The sequence below is a fragment of the Coregonus lavaretus genome (assembly GCF_964263955.1).
Source record: "Coregonus lavaretus genome assembly, chromosome: 2".
Classification (NCBI taxonomy): Eukaryota; Metazoa; Chordata; class Actinopteri; order Salmoniformes; family Salmonidae; genus Coregonus; species Coregonus lavaretus.
In genome coordinates, this window is record NC_139989.1 from 6,420,539 (window position 1) to 6,436,265 (window position 15,727).

The 15,727-nt window shown below is 45.8% G+C and overlaps 1 protein-coding gene across 3 annotated transcripts in view; it reads left to right on the forward strand.

Annotated features, from left to right (window-relative positions):
• LOC311105671 (5'-AMP-activated protein kinase subunit gamma-2-like) overlaps positions 1-15,727 on the forward strand; it is a 124,162-nt gene that overhangs the window by 98,513 nt on the left and 9,922 nt on the right. For 2 of the 3 annotated variants that reach the window (XM_084147886.1, XM_084147887.1), the window contains 9 exons: positions 923-981; positions 3,233-3,278; positions 3,403-3,457; positions 4,682-4,808; positions 6,294-6,459; positions 7,799-7,836; positions 7,979-8,125; positions 8,393-8,486; positions 12,630-15,607. In XM_084147886.1, coding sequence (XP_084004012.1) covers positions 923-981; positions 3,233-3,278; positions 3,403-3,457; positions 4,682-4,808; positions 6,294-6,459; positions 7,799-7,836; positions 7,979-8,125; positions 8,393-8,486; positions 12,630-13,969 — 2,072 coding nt within the window. In that variant the 3' untranslated portion in view covers positions 13,970-15,607. Of the gene's footprint in view, positions 1-922; positions 982-3,232; positions 3,279-3,402; positions 3,458-4,681; positions 4,809-6,293; positions 6,460-7,798; positions 7,837-7,978; positions 8,126-8,392; positions 8,487-12,629; positions 15,608-15,727 lie in introns of those variants that run through there. The other variant, XM_084147888.1, reaches the window with a different exon arrangement.

A 15,727-nucleotide genomic window follows, 5' to 3' on the forward strand; every position in this document is an offset into this window, starting at 1 on the left:
TTAATTATTTTTTACATAAAAAATCAAGCCCACTTGTCCACTCAACTGAGAGAGCGAGAGAGAAAGACTGTGTGAGTGTATGACACGCACAGATGGGCTTTACTAAGAATCAAGCCCTCTCTGTTCCACTCCACTGTTCCGTCTCACCCCTAGGCTATACTGACCTCAATGAGGAGGGTGTGTGGTGTGTAGAGAGAGAATGTCCCATCTAAATAAGCCCATCTATTTCACTCTCTCTCTCCCTATCCTCTCCCTATCCTCTCCTTATCCCTTATCCTCTCCCTATCCCTTATCCTCTCCCTATCCTCTCCTTATCCCTTATGCTCTCCCTTATCCCCTCCCTATCCCATATCCTCTCCCTATCCTCTCCCTATCCTATCCCTTATCCCCTCCCTATCCCATATCCTCTCCCTATCCCTTATCCCCTCCCTATCCTATCCCTTATCCTCTCCCTATCCTCTCCTTATCATCTCCCTATCCCTTATCCTCTCCCTATCCCCTATCCTCTACCTATCCCATATCCTCTCCCTATCCCTTATCCCCTATCCTATCCCTTATCCCCTCCCTATCCCTTATCCCCTCCCTATCCCCTCCCTATCCTCTCCCTCTCCCTTATTCCCTCCCCTATCCTCTCCCTATCCCTTATCCCCTCCCCTATCCTCTCCCTATCCCCCTCTCCCTGTCCCCTATCCTCTCCCTATCCCCCTCTCCCTATCTCACACATTGCTCTTCGGTTCCACCTGTCCCTCCCTCCCTCTCCGCTGCTCCTCTCTTCTTTCTTTTGTCTCTCTCTGTCAGTACCAGTGAGTGTATGTGCTTGGACAAATCCAACACCTGTGCAACGTGAATAATCACTGCAATTAACAAGACCACTCCTCCTTTTTCCCTCTCTCCCTCCATCTCTCCCGCTCTCTCTCTTCAGGAATGTTAACCATCACAGACTTCATCAACATCCTCCACAGATACTACAAGTCTCCCATGGTACGTGACCCCTCATCAGACAGATCCGAATGAGTTCTGGGTCATGTTCATTAGGGCAATGGAAACAATGTACAAATATTTTCAGACGGAAAACCAAAATGAGTGTTTTCTCATTGAGCAAGTCCAGGTAGTCCCTCCCAGTTTCAGTCCATACTACTGAACACGACTGTGGTTTGAAATGGTTTGACTGTATGGCTTCGGCTTCCTATTGTCACCACAGCCAGCGATGTGAACTGACTGGACAGCAGTGATGCAGTGGGAGGCTGGGAGCTTAAACAACGCCTCCATCTCAGGCACTGTATGTTCTGTGTCATGGAGCTTTACAGGCAGAGTGGAGAGAGACGTCATCATTAATCATCAGGTCACGAGAAGTTGGTGCTTCTGCAGCGCTGTCTCTCTGTTCTGACCCAGGGCTTACACATTTTGCCCTGTACATATTTCACACATACACACACACACACACACACACACACTCCCTCTCACTCGCTCTTTACTGTCTCTCAAACCAGCTCACCCACACTTCCCCACCCACACTGATTATAGTCAAGTATAGCACACACACACACTGAACTCTCTCACACTCACTACAGCAGATGTGCCAACCAGCTGACTGCAGTAGGCGGTAGTGTAAATACCCTGCATTGCTCAGCTCAGCTGTGTTGTGTAATGAGAGCCACTTCTGTGTAGCTGTTTTCTAGGAGTTCTCCCTGGTACAGCTAAAGCTTAACTCCATAACAGCAGAGTGCAGTATTATCATATTTTTTTCAAGAGAGGCCTGGTCAAAATAGCAGCACAAACAGTTACGGACAATGACCAATGATTTTCAGTTGGAAAATACATTTGACATAGCATGAATTAATAGTAAAAAATAAAATGTGTCGGTCATAATGTAATTTGACTCAATGGAAGCATTGTCAGTGGTGAGAGTAGGGAGTTTTGGTGCTCCAGTGTTACCTGAGTGGTCACTCCTGCATATTACACACATTATAGAAAGCCCAGCTAGTGAGGCTAGCTCTCTTGGGATATTCTCTGGCCCAAATACTCATTGGTATTTATTAGGCCAGGAGACGGTGACATAGTGTGTCGTCACCCTAATGGCTATTATTAGAGATAATCCATAGTCAAGAACAACCAATGCAGTGAAGCGTTTGTCAATCCTTCCATATCATATTCATGAGGAACTAGTTAGTGCCTCTGTTATTGGCTAAGACTGAGAGATCACTCAGAGATAGTGTTGCCAAATTCCGGTATCTTTCCAAAAAATTGCCAGGTTTTCCATAAATCCCAGGTATCCTCCAACTGGGATTTATGGAAAACCTGGGAATTTTGTAAAAGATACCTGAATTTTGCAACCCTACTCAGAGATGAGTCACTGTTCCTCTAGTCTGGACTGACAGACGAGTGGGCTGCCCAACGGCCTTTAGTTTGTTTGTGGACTTTTGGAGTGAGTTTGTGGTCAAGCTGACACGCACACGCACACGCACACGCACACACACACACACACACACACACCAAGTCCTGGATCAGTAATTTTATGATTGTGAATGCGATGTGGCTGCTGTTTACAGAAGAACAGAAAAGGCCTTCGACTATTGTATTCTAATTCTCTCTACTTCGTCTGCCTAAGGGTACTTAAAGAGCCGATAGAGCTCATAGGCCATTTGGTCTGTCCTCCATCCACCTCGCTAGTCTGTCACACAACCACTTGAAAGAATAAAAGCTTCAACGACACGCATTACCTAGCAAATCCCCAGCTGTTCATATTCGCCTCATGGGCTCAATGTAGCCATGGGTACCATAGAAAAGGCCTTTGTTTTTGTAATGAAGTCATTGAGGACCTACTACTCTCTCCCTCCCTCCCCCTTCCTTTCTTTGCTGTTGTTATTCATTAGCAGCGGTTCTCATAACTGTCTTGTTTTACATCAGAGAGTTCTGAGGTGGACCCGATTTGAGACCCCTCTAGGGAACCTTCCATATCAGACTTATGCATATTGATGAGGAAATAGTCAGTGCCTCTGTCTTTGGCTGAGCGATAACTCGGAGATAGCGGTGCCAAATTTTGGTAACTTTCCCACCTGTTTGATTTTTCATGACGTCATGTGTTTTTTTTCTCTTGAGAGAATTGCTGTGATTTATATATTTATTAAGTTATAATTCTAACAAAAACATTCTAAATGTAATACTATCTGCCACGTTTAAATCATGGAAAGAATGTTAAACATCACTAATTGTTGAATGTTCTGTCTTATAGGTACAAATCTATGAGCTGGAGGAACATAAGATTGAAACATGGAGAGGTATGGGGACTTTCCAGCAACTTTCCAGTTTCAAAACAACCCATTTTATCAGTTGTTCAACAGATGATAAAGAAATTGATTTGATAGTTTGATGCTTTTTGTTCTTCCTGTTTCTGTCCTGTAGAGCTCTACCTACAAGAAACCTTTAAGCCGTTAGTGAACATATCACCCGATGCAAGGTGAGCCTGTTCCGCATTTCTTATACATGTCACCTGCATTTCATATGTCTTTATTTTATGATGGAAGTTCAAATAAAACACATTTATGTTGGGGTGAAATTAACCTGCAGATCTATGAACAGGATAGCAATGATCTGTTCATGATTAACTTACAGTATACAGCCCATTGGGAGCGCTTTGCTCATCATTACATAGAGGGACTTCCATTGGGTTTAATCAGTCCATTATACGAACAGTCCATATTCATCTCAGTTGATTGAGTAATCTAATGTGAAATCTAATTTGTCTTCTTTTTTTTTTTTTCACATCATAGTCATAAACTTAGAATTGTATTTCTATGGTCATAAGCACTGCAAATTAGCCTGGCTTCCTCACTCAGTTTAGAATTTACAGGTAGCGTTGTAGGTAGTAATTTACTGTCAATATGCTCTCCCAGGTGGAGTTTCATGTATGCCGTACGTTCCCTAGATTTCTGGGAAAAGGTCTGGTGCTTTCCCCTCGTATTGTTGTTCCCTGCTCTGCGACACAGAGACTTTCCCATCGTTTATTTCCTTCACTCTGAATAATTCAAGGTCCATTTCGTGAAAAGACATACGGGCCAGACTCTTAAAAACCCCTCTGCTTAAAATACCACCTAGGGTACTCGACTACTGCATCATCTCAGGTTAACCAACAAATGCCTCTGGTTTGGGTTCTGGCTCCTTTTTTGGAGAACACCAGCGTCATTGAATTGCTTAATGACTGATTCAGCTGTCTTCATGGTTTGGTTTTCTGATAGAGTATTTGGTTTGAGTCTGTGAAGGAGAGATGGAAGGAGAGCAACGGGGAGAGAGAATGAGAGCACAACTTTTTGCCTTCCTAGTTAGCCCCTTGATTCTGATGACTTCCTGTGTGATTCCTGGTCTAATGCGTATGGATACTTTGTGTTTGCACATCATCTGGTCAATTTGCTTGAGCCTTTCGCTGAATCAGGTCCACTTAGTGTTTTATGGCGCCTCTGTTAGGTACTGTAGCATTTCAATGCAGTACTTAAAAAGGTAGCCTAGACTGTGAACCTGTTTTTCTGGAGACTCGACCACAACGTGCTGTTTTAAAGATGGAGACGATTGATGGAGAGAGAGTCAATGTATCAACACCCTCTGTCTTGAGTGCTTTATTGGCAAAGACAGGTTGTCTGTGTTATTTTAACCCAATCTTCTCTTGATCCCCCCCCCCCCCTCTCAGCATATTCGATGCGGTGTACTCGCTCATCAAGAACAAGATCCACCGGCTGCCCGTCATCGACCCAGTCAGCGGCAACGCACTTTATATCCTCACGCACAAGAGGATCCTCAAGTTCCTCCAGCTCTTCGTAAGTCAATCTGGATGGATGAAGCATGGGCTCTCTTATAGCAATAAACACACAGTGGGTGGGAACTTAAGAGCATGCTGCCCCCTGTTGGATCTCTGCGGGATTGAAGGTAACACACTCTGGAAGCGGGAAAATCGAGGGGAAGGATGTGATGAGAGAAAGAAAAGGAGGAAACCTACAAAGGCAGGATGAGGAAAGGATAGAGAGGCTGTCCTTATCTGATTCAGGAGAGGATTAGTTTAATCCAGGGGTGTCAAACTCATTCCATGGAGGCCCTAGTGTCTTTCAATTAAGACCTAGACGACCAGGTGAGGGGAGTTCCTTACTAATTAGTGACCTTAATTCATCAGTCAAGTACAATGGAGGAGCGAAAACCCGCAGACACTCGGCCCTCTGTGGAATGAGTTTGACACGTGGTTTATTCTATCTGACTTGCCTGGGATGATCTCAAGTCTAGCGATGAGAATGTAACGACTATATAATGTAGTTACCAGTTTCAAATCCATTTATTCAGGAAATGATTTTAAATTCATTCAATCGGTTCGACTGCTGGAATTCAAGGAGGATTCCTTAAATTCCTATGAATTTAATTCAATTTAGTTGAAATGACTGAATTGGTTGCGTTAAGGTAGTACTGAAGCAGGTTGCTGGATAGAGAAGCAGTCTTGTCTAGGTGAAGGTGTCTGACCTGTAGAAGTGAGTGTGAAATGTAAACCATCTCTGCATAATAAAGTAGACCACAGGAAAGACGTTAGGAAATATGAACCTACTTGACATCCGTCTGTCGCGGGTTAGGAGAAGGTGAAAGGAGATACCTAGTCAGTTGCACAACTGAATGCATTCAACTAAAATGTGTCTTCCGCGTTTAACCCAACCCCTCTGAATCAGAGCGGTGCGGTTGGCAGCCTTAATCGACATGCACGTCATCGGTGACCAAGGAGCAGTTGTTGTTGGGGGTTAATTACCCTGCTCAAGGGCAGAAAGGCAGATTTTTTTCCCACCTTGCCGGCTCGGGGATTCGAACCAGTGACCTTTTGGTTACTGACCTAACGCTCTTAACTGCTAGGCTACCTGCCGCACTAAGAAGTGATAGACCAGAGGTGATTGCACACACACAGGAATAGACAGACAGAATACAAGACCGACAGACGGACATAGAGAATATGAGACAGATGGACTGAAAAAAAGACAGACATTCATGGTAATATGAGCAGGGCACGCACGAAGGTCAGACAAACCAGACAGACATATGAAAAATGGGACCGGTAGACTGATAGAAAGACAGTGCTGACACACTACATTAGACAGTCAAATGGAGGTGAAACCAGTTTAGTCCTAAAGTGTCCTGTATCTCAAGTTCATGTTCATTAGGTCACGCAACGAAAAACCTATTACAACATTTCGAAAAGTGTTTCTCATTGGACATGTCCAGGTAGTTCTGCCAGGTTTGTCTGTTTTCTAACATTTCCAAACGTTTTCTCCCAGGTGTGTGAGATGCCTAAGCCTGCCTTTATGAAGCAGACCTTGGAGGAACTAACCATTGGGACCTACCACAACATCGCCTTCATCCACCCTGACACACCCATCATCAAGGCCCTCAATATCTTTGTGGACCGGAGGGTGTCCGCACTGCCTGTGGTGGATGAGTCAGGTGTGTGTGGAAAGGCTGAGTGTGTGTGTGCGTGCGCGCGCTTCAGGCTGAGCAAACGTGGTAGTGTATTTGTATTTATTAGGGATCCCCATTAGTTCCTGCCAAAGCAGCAGCTACTCTTCCTGGGTTCCAAACACATTAAGGCACTTACATCACACATAAAATAAAATATAAAACATTATATCATATAACATTATTACACCACTACATATCGACAATACAACATTTATAATACCACCATACAACAATATTACAATGTACGTGTGTGTAGAGTGCGTGTGCTAGCGTGTGTGTGTCTCTTCACAGTCCGCGTTGTTCCAAAAGGTGTAGTTTTTATCTGATTTTACTGCTTGCATGAGTTACTTGATGTGGAATAGAATTCCATGTAGTCATGGCTCTATGTAGTACTATGCATTTCCTGGAGTCTGTTCTGGACTTGGGGACTGTGAAGAGACGTCTTGTGGGGTATGCATGGGTCTCTGCATGTCATTGATGTTAGCTCTCCATGTACATTTAAGGGCGAGCTGTGCTGCTCTGTTCTGGGCCAACTGTAATTTGCCTATGTCCCTCATTTTTGCACTTGACCATATGACTGGGCTGTAGTCCAGGTGCGACAAAACTAGGGCCTGTAGGACTTGTTTTGTTGATAGCAATGTCAAGAAAGCAGAGCAACACTTTATTACGGACAGACCTCTCCTCATGTTCGCTACCGTTGCATCAATATGTTTTGACCTTGTCCGTTTACAATCCAGGGTCACACCAAGCAGTTTAGTCTCAACCTGCTCAATTTCCACATTATTCATTACAAGATTTAGTTGAGGTTTAGGGAATGGTTTGTCCCAAATAGAATGCTTTTAGTTTTTGAAATATTAGTACTAGCTTTTTACTTTAAGTGTTGCAGTGATTTCACTTGCTGTGGTAGCTAATATTGAGTCATCAGCATACATAGACACAGGCTTTACTCAGTGCCAGTGGCAGGTCATTAGTAAAGATTGAAAAAAGTAAAGGGCCTAGACAGCTGCCCTGGGAAATTCCTGATTCTACCTGGACTATGTTGGAGAGGCTTCCATTAAAGAACACCCTCTGTGTTCTGTTAGACAGGTAACTCTTTATCCACAATATAGCAGGGGTTGTAAAGCCATAACCCAAGTTTTTCCAGCAGCAGATTACGATCGATAATATCAAAAGCTGCACTGGAGTCTAACAAAACAGCTTCCACAAGCTGACTATTATCAATTTATTTCAGCCTTATCAGTCATTTATGTAAGTGCTGTACATGTTGAGTGTATGGTTTTAGTGAAGTTGGATTCTGAATCTCTTTTGGTTTTGATCTTTTCAGGAAAAGTAGTGGATATCTATTCCAAGTTTGATGTCATTGTAAGTAATCCCTTTTTTCTTTATTTTTTGTATCCCTTTCCTTAACACTTCATCAAACACCTGTTTAAAAAGTTGATTAAGTTGTTGATTAATATTTATTATCATAAGTGAACATTCAGTTGTTTGTCTTTGCTGTGTGTAGAACCTTGCTGCTGAGAAGACCTACAACAACCTGGACATCACAGTGACCCAGGCTCTGAGGCATCGCTCGCAGTACTTTGAGGGCGTCATGAAGTGCAACCGGCTCGAGACACTGGAGACCATCGTGGACAGGATAGTCAAAGCAGAGGTGAGATTGACTGACACCACACACACACACACACACACACACACACACACACAACTGACCTTCAAAACCCTCTCCTGTCACAGTCTCAGATATGGTAGCCTAATAATACTACTAATACTAATAATAAGCACCCTCTCCTTTTCTTTTGTTTGCTCCCCCTTTTCCCCCCTCGCCTCCTTTTCACTTGTCCTCTTCCCCTTTCTCTTCCCCTCCTGCTCCTTTTCACCCCCCCCCCCTTTTCCCCCTCGCCTCCTCTCTCGTCCCCAGGTGCACAGACTGGTGGTGGTGGATGAGAATGCCCGGATCGTGGGCATTGTGTCCCTGTCGGACATCCTACAGGCCCTGGTGCTCACCCCCGCAGGTATAAACACCCAGCGTTCCTCCTAATCTTTTTTTTTAACGCCACCCTGTCCTGTCCTGTCCCGTCCTGTCTCCACCCCCCCACGATGGGGCTGGCTCCCATCACCGGAATGGTATGAACCAGTCTTGTGTCAATACATGCTGTATGTTGAATGCTTTCAGATACTTGAGCTGCACTTCATTTAGTTTACCCGGTACAATGGAACCTTTTGAATAGTCCCAAAACTCCCAAGCCATATCAAGCGCACCTCAAATGTGTAAAGTATTTGACTCATGTGTTTAACCCAGGTCTAGTCTGGGTTGACTGAGGCTGTGGGATGTGACTGTGGTTTCTCTCTGGGGTATTGGAGCATGCTGGATGAAGGTACTGACAAGGGGACCACGCTACATGGAATACACAGGGTGTGCTTGCTCACACATAATCAAGCTTGTGTGTTTTTAGTGTTTGTGGCCAAGGGTGTGTCTGTTTTTGTGCTGTGTACAATTATATGTTCTAACATGAGTGAGAATGTTCCTTCAGTGCGCGTGAGTGTGTGTTCTCGCGCCCCATGTCATGAAGGCTGAGTGATGAACAAGTAGCAGGCCCTACCATTTATCTCTCCATGCCCCACCCTCTCCTCTCCTTCTGTTCTCTATCTCCTCCCTGATGGATCGCGTTGCTACTACTTCCCCTCCTCTCATCCCTCTTTCCCTCCTCTCCTCATCCCTCTTTCCCTCCTCATCCCTCTTTCCCTCCTCCCCTCCATCCCTCTTTCCCTCCTCCCCTCCATCCCTCCATCCCTCTTTCCCTCCATCCCTCTTTCCCTCCATCCCTCTTTCCCTCCTCCCCTCCATCCCTCCTCCCCTCCATCCCTCCTCCCCTCCATCCCTCCTCCCCTCATCCCTCTTTCCCTCCTCCCCTCCATCCCTCTTTCCCTCCTCCCCTTCATCCCTCCTCCCCTCATCCCTCCATCCCTCCTCCCCTCCATCCCTCCATCCCTCTTTCCCTCCTCCCCTTCATCCCTCCTCCCCTCCTCCCCTCCATCCCTCCTCCCCTCCATCCCTCCTCCCCTCATCCCTCTTTCCCTCCTCCCCTCCATCCCTCTTTCCCTCTTCCCCTCCAGCCCCACTGTCCGTTCCCAGTCTCTATACATCAGAGAGACTCATCTCTACATGTCAACACATTTCCCCCCTGCTACAGCCAACCAGACATCTCTCCATGCCCCACCCCACCCTCTCCTCTCCTTCTGTTCTCTATCTCCTCCCTGATGGATCGCGTTGCTACTACTTCCCCTCCTCTCCATCCCTCTTTCCCTCCTCATCCCTCTTTCCCTCCTCCCCTCCATCCCTCTTTCCCTCCTCCCCTCCATCCCTCTTTCCCTCCTCCCCTCCATCCCTCTTTCCCTCCTCCCCTCCATCCCTCCTCCCCTCATCCCTCTTTCCCTCCTCCCCTCATCCCTCTTTCCCTCCTCCCCTCCATCCCTCTTTCCCTCCTCCCCTCCATCCCTCTTTCCCTCCTCCCCTTCATCCCTCCTCCCCTCCATCCCTCTTTCCCTCCTCCCCTCCATCCCTCTTTCCCTCCTCCCCTCCATCCCTCTTTCCCTCCTCCCCTCCATCCCTCTTTCCCTCCTCCCCTCCATCCCTCCTCCCCTCATCCCTCCTCCCCTCATCCCTCTTTCCCTCCTCCCCTCATCCCTCTTTCCCTCCTCCCCTCCATCCCTCTTTCCCTCCTCCCCTCCATCCCTCTTTCCCTCCTCCCCTTCATCCCTCCTCCCCTCCATCCCTCTTTCCCTCCTCCCCTCCATCCCTCTTTCCCTCCTCCCCTCCATCCCTCTTTCCCTCCTCCCCTCCATCCCTCCTCCCCTCATCCCTCTTTCCCTCCTCCCCTCATCCCTCTTTCCCTCCTCCCCTCCATCCCTCTTTCCCTCCTCCCCTCCATCCCTCTTTCCCTCCTCCCCTTCATCCCTCCTCCCCTCCATCCCTCTTTCCCTCCTCCCCTCCATCCCTCTTTCCCTCCTCCCCTTCATCCCTCCTCCCCTCCATCCGTTCCCAGTCTCTATACATCAGAGAGACTCATCTCTACATGTCAACACATTTCCCCCCTGCTACAGCCAACCAGACATGAGTTCAAATAGTAATTTTCTTTCAAAAACTTCAGCTTCGCTTGATTGAGCTTGCCTGGTGCACTTCAGACACGCTTAATCAAATTGTCAAAACATTTCTCTTTACACAGACTCTACACTTTCAGTTCGTTTAGCTGGTGCCTCATTATGTTCATGTTAACATTTAAGCTAGTTTTATTTGGCCCTTGGGATTATTTGGAGAGCTGTATCAGTAAACATTGTGATTAATCTCAAATGGCAAGAAGTAACATCCAATGTTGCTGAGGTCTAGAATCTAACACAAAGCAGAATTCTCTCTCTCTATATACTTCTCCTAATAAAGATCTGTATTTGAAGTCTGCCCATTTGGCACTCAGAGCTTTTCCTATCTCTGAGCAAACTGTCAGAAAAGCCACAACACCTGGACTTGTCCAATAACAAACCCTCATTTTCTATTGCAAAATTCTGCTGCGTCACCTAATAAACACAACCCCGGTTTTCAGCCTGTCAGAGAGATGAGGGAGTTGTGCAGGCATTGGGTTGACTGCTGCCGCTGTATAGCTAGATGTAGAACACTGCATATTAATGATCTGCTTGGGGAAGTGTGGGTAATATTAACACGCACAATGTGTTTAATGTTGGGAACTATAAACTGGGTGGTTTGAGCCCTGAATGCTGATTTGGCTGACAGCTGTGGTATATGTAAGGGTAATCAACGAGGGGCTATGAGTTCTATGGAAAATAATGAACGACGTAGGTGTGTTCCACGACGCGCTAGCATTATTTTCCAGAGAACGCATAGAGCCCCAAGTTGATTATCCCTTTTATACCATGGCTATAATTGAACACATTTGCCACTAGCAATTTGTTAATTTGCCAGTACAAATGTGTTCAACATCCACTGAAGTTGCTATCAAGTTTACTAGATGGCTACAGTAGTTGCCATGGTAACCAAACAACCAGACTTGCTAGTTTAGCTAACCAAACCATCAGTCCTGGCTTGCTATTATGAAAATCCAATTCAACAATGCCAATAATGTTTTCAATTTGACTTTTGCTTTCAAAAGAAGCTCAAGCATAGAACATGTAAGAATAAACTAAAATTATTGAATTCTACCGTGCAAATATACAGTGCGTTATAGGGAAATAATGCACACTCTAATGACGTTCAAGCCAATCAGAAACAAGTATTCAACAATGCCATGGTATAACAGACCATATACCACGGGTATGACATGTATTTTTACTGCTCTAATTACGTTGATAACCAGTTTATAATAGCAATAAGGCACCTCGGGGGTTTGTGGTATATGGCCAATATACCACGGCTAAGGGCTGTATCCAGGCACTCCGCGTTGCGTCGTGCATTAGAACAGCCCTTAACTGTGGTATATTGGCCATATACCACACCCCCTCGGGCCTAATTGCTTAATTATAACGTGTGTATACATTTTTACATTTACATTTTGTCATTTAGCAGACGCTCTTATCCAGAGCGACTTACAGGAGCAATTAGGGTTAAGTGCCTTGCTCAAGGGCACATCGACAGATTTTTCACCTAGTCGGCTCGGGGATTAGAACCAGCGACCTTTCGGTTACTGGCACAACGCTCTTAACCACTAAGCTACCTGCCGCCCTATACATGGTATACATGGTATTCAACAGCAAGGCAAAACCTCACATCTGAGTTAAGACAATTGCATGAGACATTTTAAAGAGGAACACAGAGATGCCGCCAACAATCCAACTGTAGGTCTCTCCTGAGCAGCAGCAAAATTATAATCACAAAGATTTTGATTTGGGTAGACATGATGAGAGATCACCGCCAATTACGGCCAAATAGATATAGCCTCATGCTTAATTGAGATTATCTTATCCAATTGCATTACTCAGGGAACAACCATGTCTTAATTTAGCATGGGAATGCTAATTACACTTGATGAGAGCAACAAAAATAGATTTCCACTGCTAATTGGTCATGCACACATCTCTGAATGCATCTGCATGAGCATGGACAAGAGCCTCTGAGACACTCTTCTCTTTCTTTCTCTCTCTCTCTCCAGGTATCTGCAGGAAGAACAGTCAACCACAACCAGAAGTAGAGTCGGAGGCAGAACCAGAGGTAGAGGGAGCGGCAGATACAGAACTACAGGAAGAGGCAGAGGCACCACCAGAGACATTGGTAGTGGCAGAACCAGAGACGGAGGTACCACCAGAAACATTGGTAGAGACAGAACTAGAGGCTGAGGCAGTGGTGGCTGAACCAGCGACTGAGGTAGAGGAGGTGGTGAAAGCTGATGCTGAGGTAGAGGTGGTGGCGAAAGCTGATGCTGAGGTAGAGGAGGTGGCGAAAGCTGATGCTGAGGTAGAGGAGGTGGCGAAAGCTGATGCTGAGGTAGAGGAGGTGGCGAAAGCTGATGCTGAGGTAGAGGAGGTGGTGAAAGCTGATGCTGAGGTAGAGGAGGTGGCGAAAGCTGATGCTGAGGTAGAGGAGGTGGCGAAAGCTGATGCTGAGGTAAAGGAGGTGGCGAAAGCTGATGCTGAGGTAGAGGAGGTGGCGAAAGCTGATGCTGAGGTAGAGGAGGTGGCGAAAGCTGATGCTGAGGTAGAGGTGGCGGCGAAAGCTGATGCTGAGGTAGAGGTGGCGGTGAAAGCTGATGCTGAGGTAGAGGAGGTGGCGAAAGCTGATGCTGAGGTAGAGGAGGTGGCGAAAGCTGATGCTGAGGTAGAGGAGGTGGCGAAAGCTGATGCTGAGGTAGAGGAGGTGGTGAAAGCTGATGCTGAGGTAGAGGAGGTGGCGAAATCTGATGCTGAGGTAGAGGAGGTGGCGAAATCTGATGCTGAGGTAGAGGAGGTGGCGAAATCTGATGCTGAGGTAGAGGAGGTGGCGAAATCTGATGCTGAGGTAGAGGAGGTGGCGAAATCTGATGCTGAGGTAGAGGGTAAGGCTGAGGTGGTGGTGGTAGAAGCTGAAATCAAGACCAAGGTAGTGGAGGTTAAGGCTGAAACTGAGATGGAGGCTGAGGTGGAGGTTAAGGCTGAAACCGAGGCTGAGGTGGTGATGGCAGAGGTAGAGGTGATGGGGTTTAAGGATGAAACCGAGGTGGAGGTTAAAACTGAAACCAAGGCTGAGGTGGTGATGGCAGAGGCTGAAGCAGAGATGGTGGTGGAGGTTAAGGCTGAGGTGGTGATGGCAGAGGCTGAAGCAAAGGTGGTGGTGGAGGTTAAGGCTGAGGCTGAGGTGGAGGTTAAGGCTGAAGCTGAGGTGGTGATGGCAGAGGCTGAAGCAAAGGTGGTGGAGGTTAAGGATGAAACTGAGGCTGAGGTGGGGAATGCTGAGGCAGTAGTGGAAGTAGAGACTGAAGCTGTACCCAAGGATGCTGGGGAAGGAGAGGCAGAGTGACATCCGTGGCAGTCTCTACACGCCGTGCATGACTGACCTGCCATGACACGTGACGCTGCTGTGAGAGGAAGTTGACTCAGGAGGAGGCGCGTCATTGGCCGGGCTGAGGAAGAGGTTGGATCTAATTGGTGGGATGGGTGGTATAGTAGAAGTGTGGCACTCTGGCTTACTAGGGTCCTGATGGGTAGTTTTCTGTGATGGGAAGACGTGGTCACATGGGTGACTGACTCGGGCTGACTAACCAGGGATCACTTTACTAGAAGGTCTGGGGAGGCGGTTGTGCCTCCCCTCTCTCCCTCCCCCCAACGGCCACCCGTTTCTTAAGATTGTGGACTATCACACCCTTATACTTTTACCTCTGGAAATTCTGTGGCACACCTAAAATGTCCCTATTAATTGATTTAGTGGAAATCACCTCCATCTCATCCAAACTGCTATTTTCTGTGACAAATGTTTTTTTATAGATTAAATAGGGTTCATCATAGTTCCTTACTCATGATGATTAATGTGTGTGTACCTAAGAGTGCCCAGTGAATCCATGCTAGAAAGAAAAAAAGAAATGGTGAAATAGGTCATTCGTTTTGAACCGTTTGGGTTAGAGATGATTGGTTTTCTGCATTGTAAAGATGCCACCACCAACACAAAGCCATGCTTCCTATATTGTTCTATTGCAGAGCCTGGACAGGGTCATGGTCTCAACCATGAGCACACAAATTGTTTGAATATTAGTATTTTAAGCTTATTTTTAGTTCCAGGGTACTTCTTCTACATCTTTATCATGATTATGTCTGCTCTCCTCCTTCAGGGAGCTTTGAGTTGTTGTTTTTTGCTTTATTTGCACAAGGTTTTGTGAACTTAACACAGGCTCTCTGAAAACTATACCAATCCCCCCTGCTACTTATGATGTCCCTATGACAGTGGGCGGAGCTCGCTGTCCTGTCTTTAACGTCATTGGTGCCTTTCGTCCCCACCAGCTATTGGCTGAGAGAGAGCGGGAGAACGTGTTAAAACTGAATGTGAGCGTATCCAAAACCAAAAACATGGATGATATATCACAACTAGCTGATGTTGAGATCATTTTCTAGAATCAAAGTTTGTCTGTTTATATTCCTGAAAAGTTAATTTTGAAATTATGCTGTAAAGATAGTCAAAGCTTTTATTTATTTATTAAATAGTATTGTCTCTGTGCTTAACAACTATTTTAGGTGGAAGAGCATGAAAGTGAGGTGATAGTATGATGACTTTGTTGTTCAATGCTTTTGAAGAAGCAGCAGCTGCCTATATCCAATATATCCAACAGTTCTCTTTACTTCTCCAGTTACTTGGAGGCATGCAAGATATATTGTACTCTGTATTGATCATACTGTAAATATAGAGAAACCTTCGTACTGAGGGGACTTTTTTTTTTTGTGTATACAATGCCGTAAGATCATGTTCTGTCATTTACAGATTTTTTTTCTTGTGGTTTAGGTTGTGGAGTATATTGTTGATAGTCTCGATAAGGGGTTTATCCATTGAAAATGTATAGAACTGGATGAGTACGACAATATAATGGTAATACATATTGTACATTTCAGTTATTTTATTTTTTACTTTGCTGTTTGAAAAAGTAATAAAACGTACTACTGAATCTTTTTATCTGGTGTGTATGATTGTGGTATTTAATGTTCTAACATAATGGCACCACCTAGTGGCACAATGGTGCAAATGTTGCCTTGAACTAGGCTACACGAAGGACCGACCCAGATCATGGAAGTT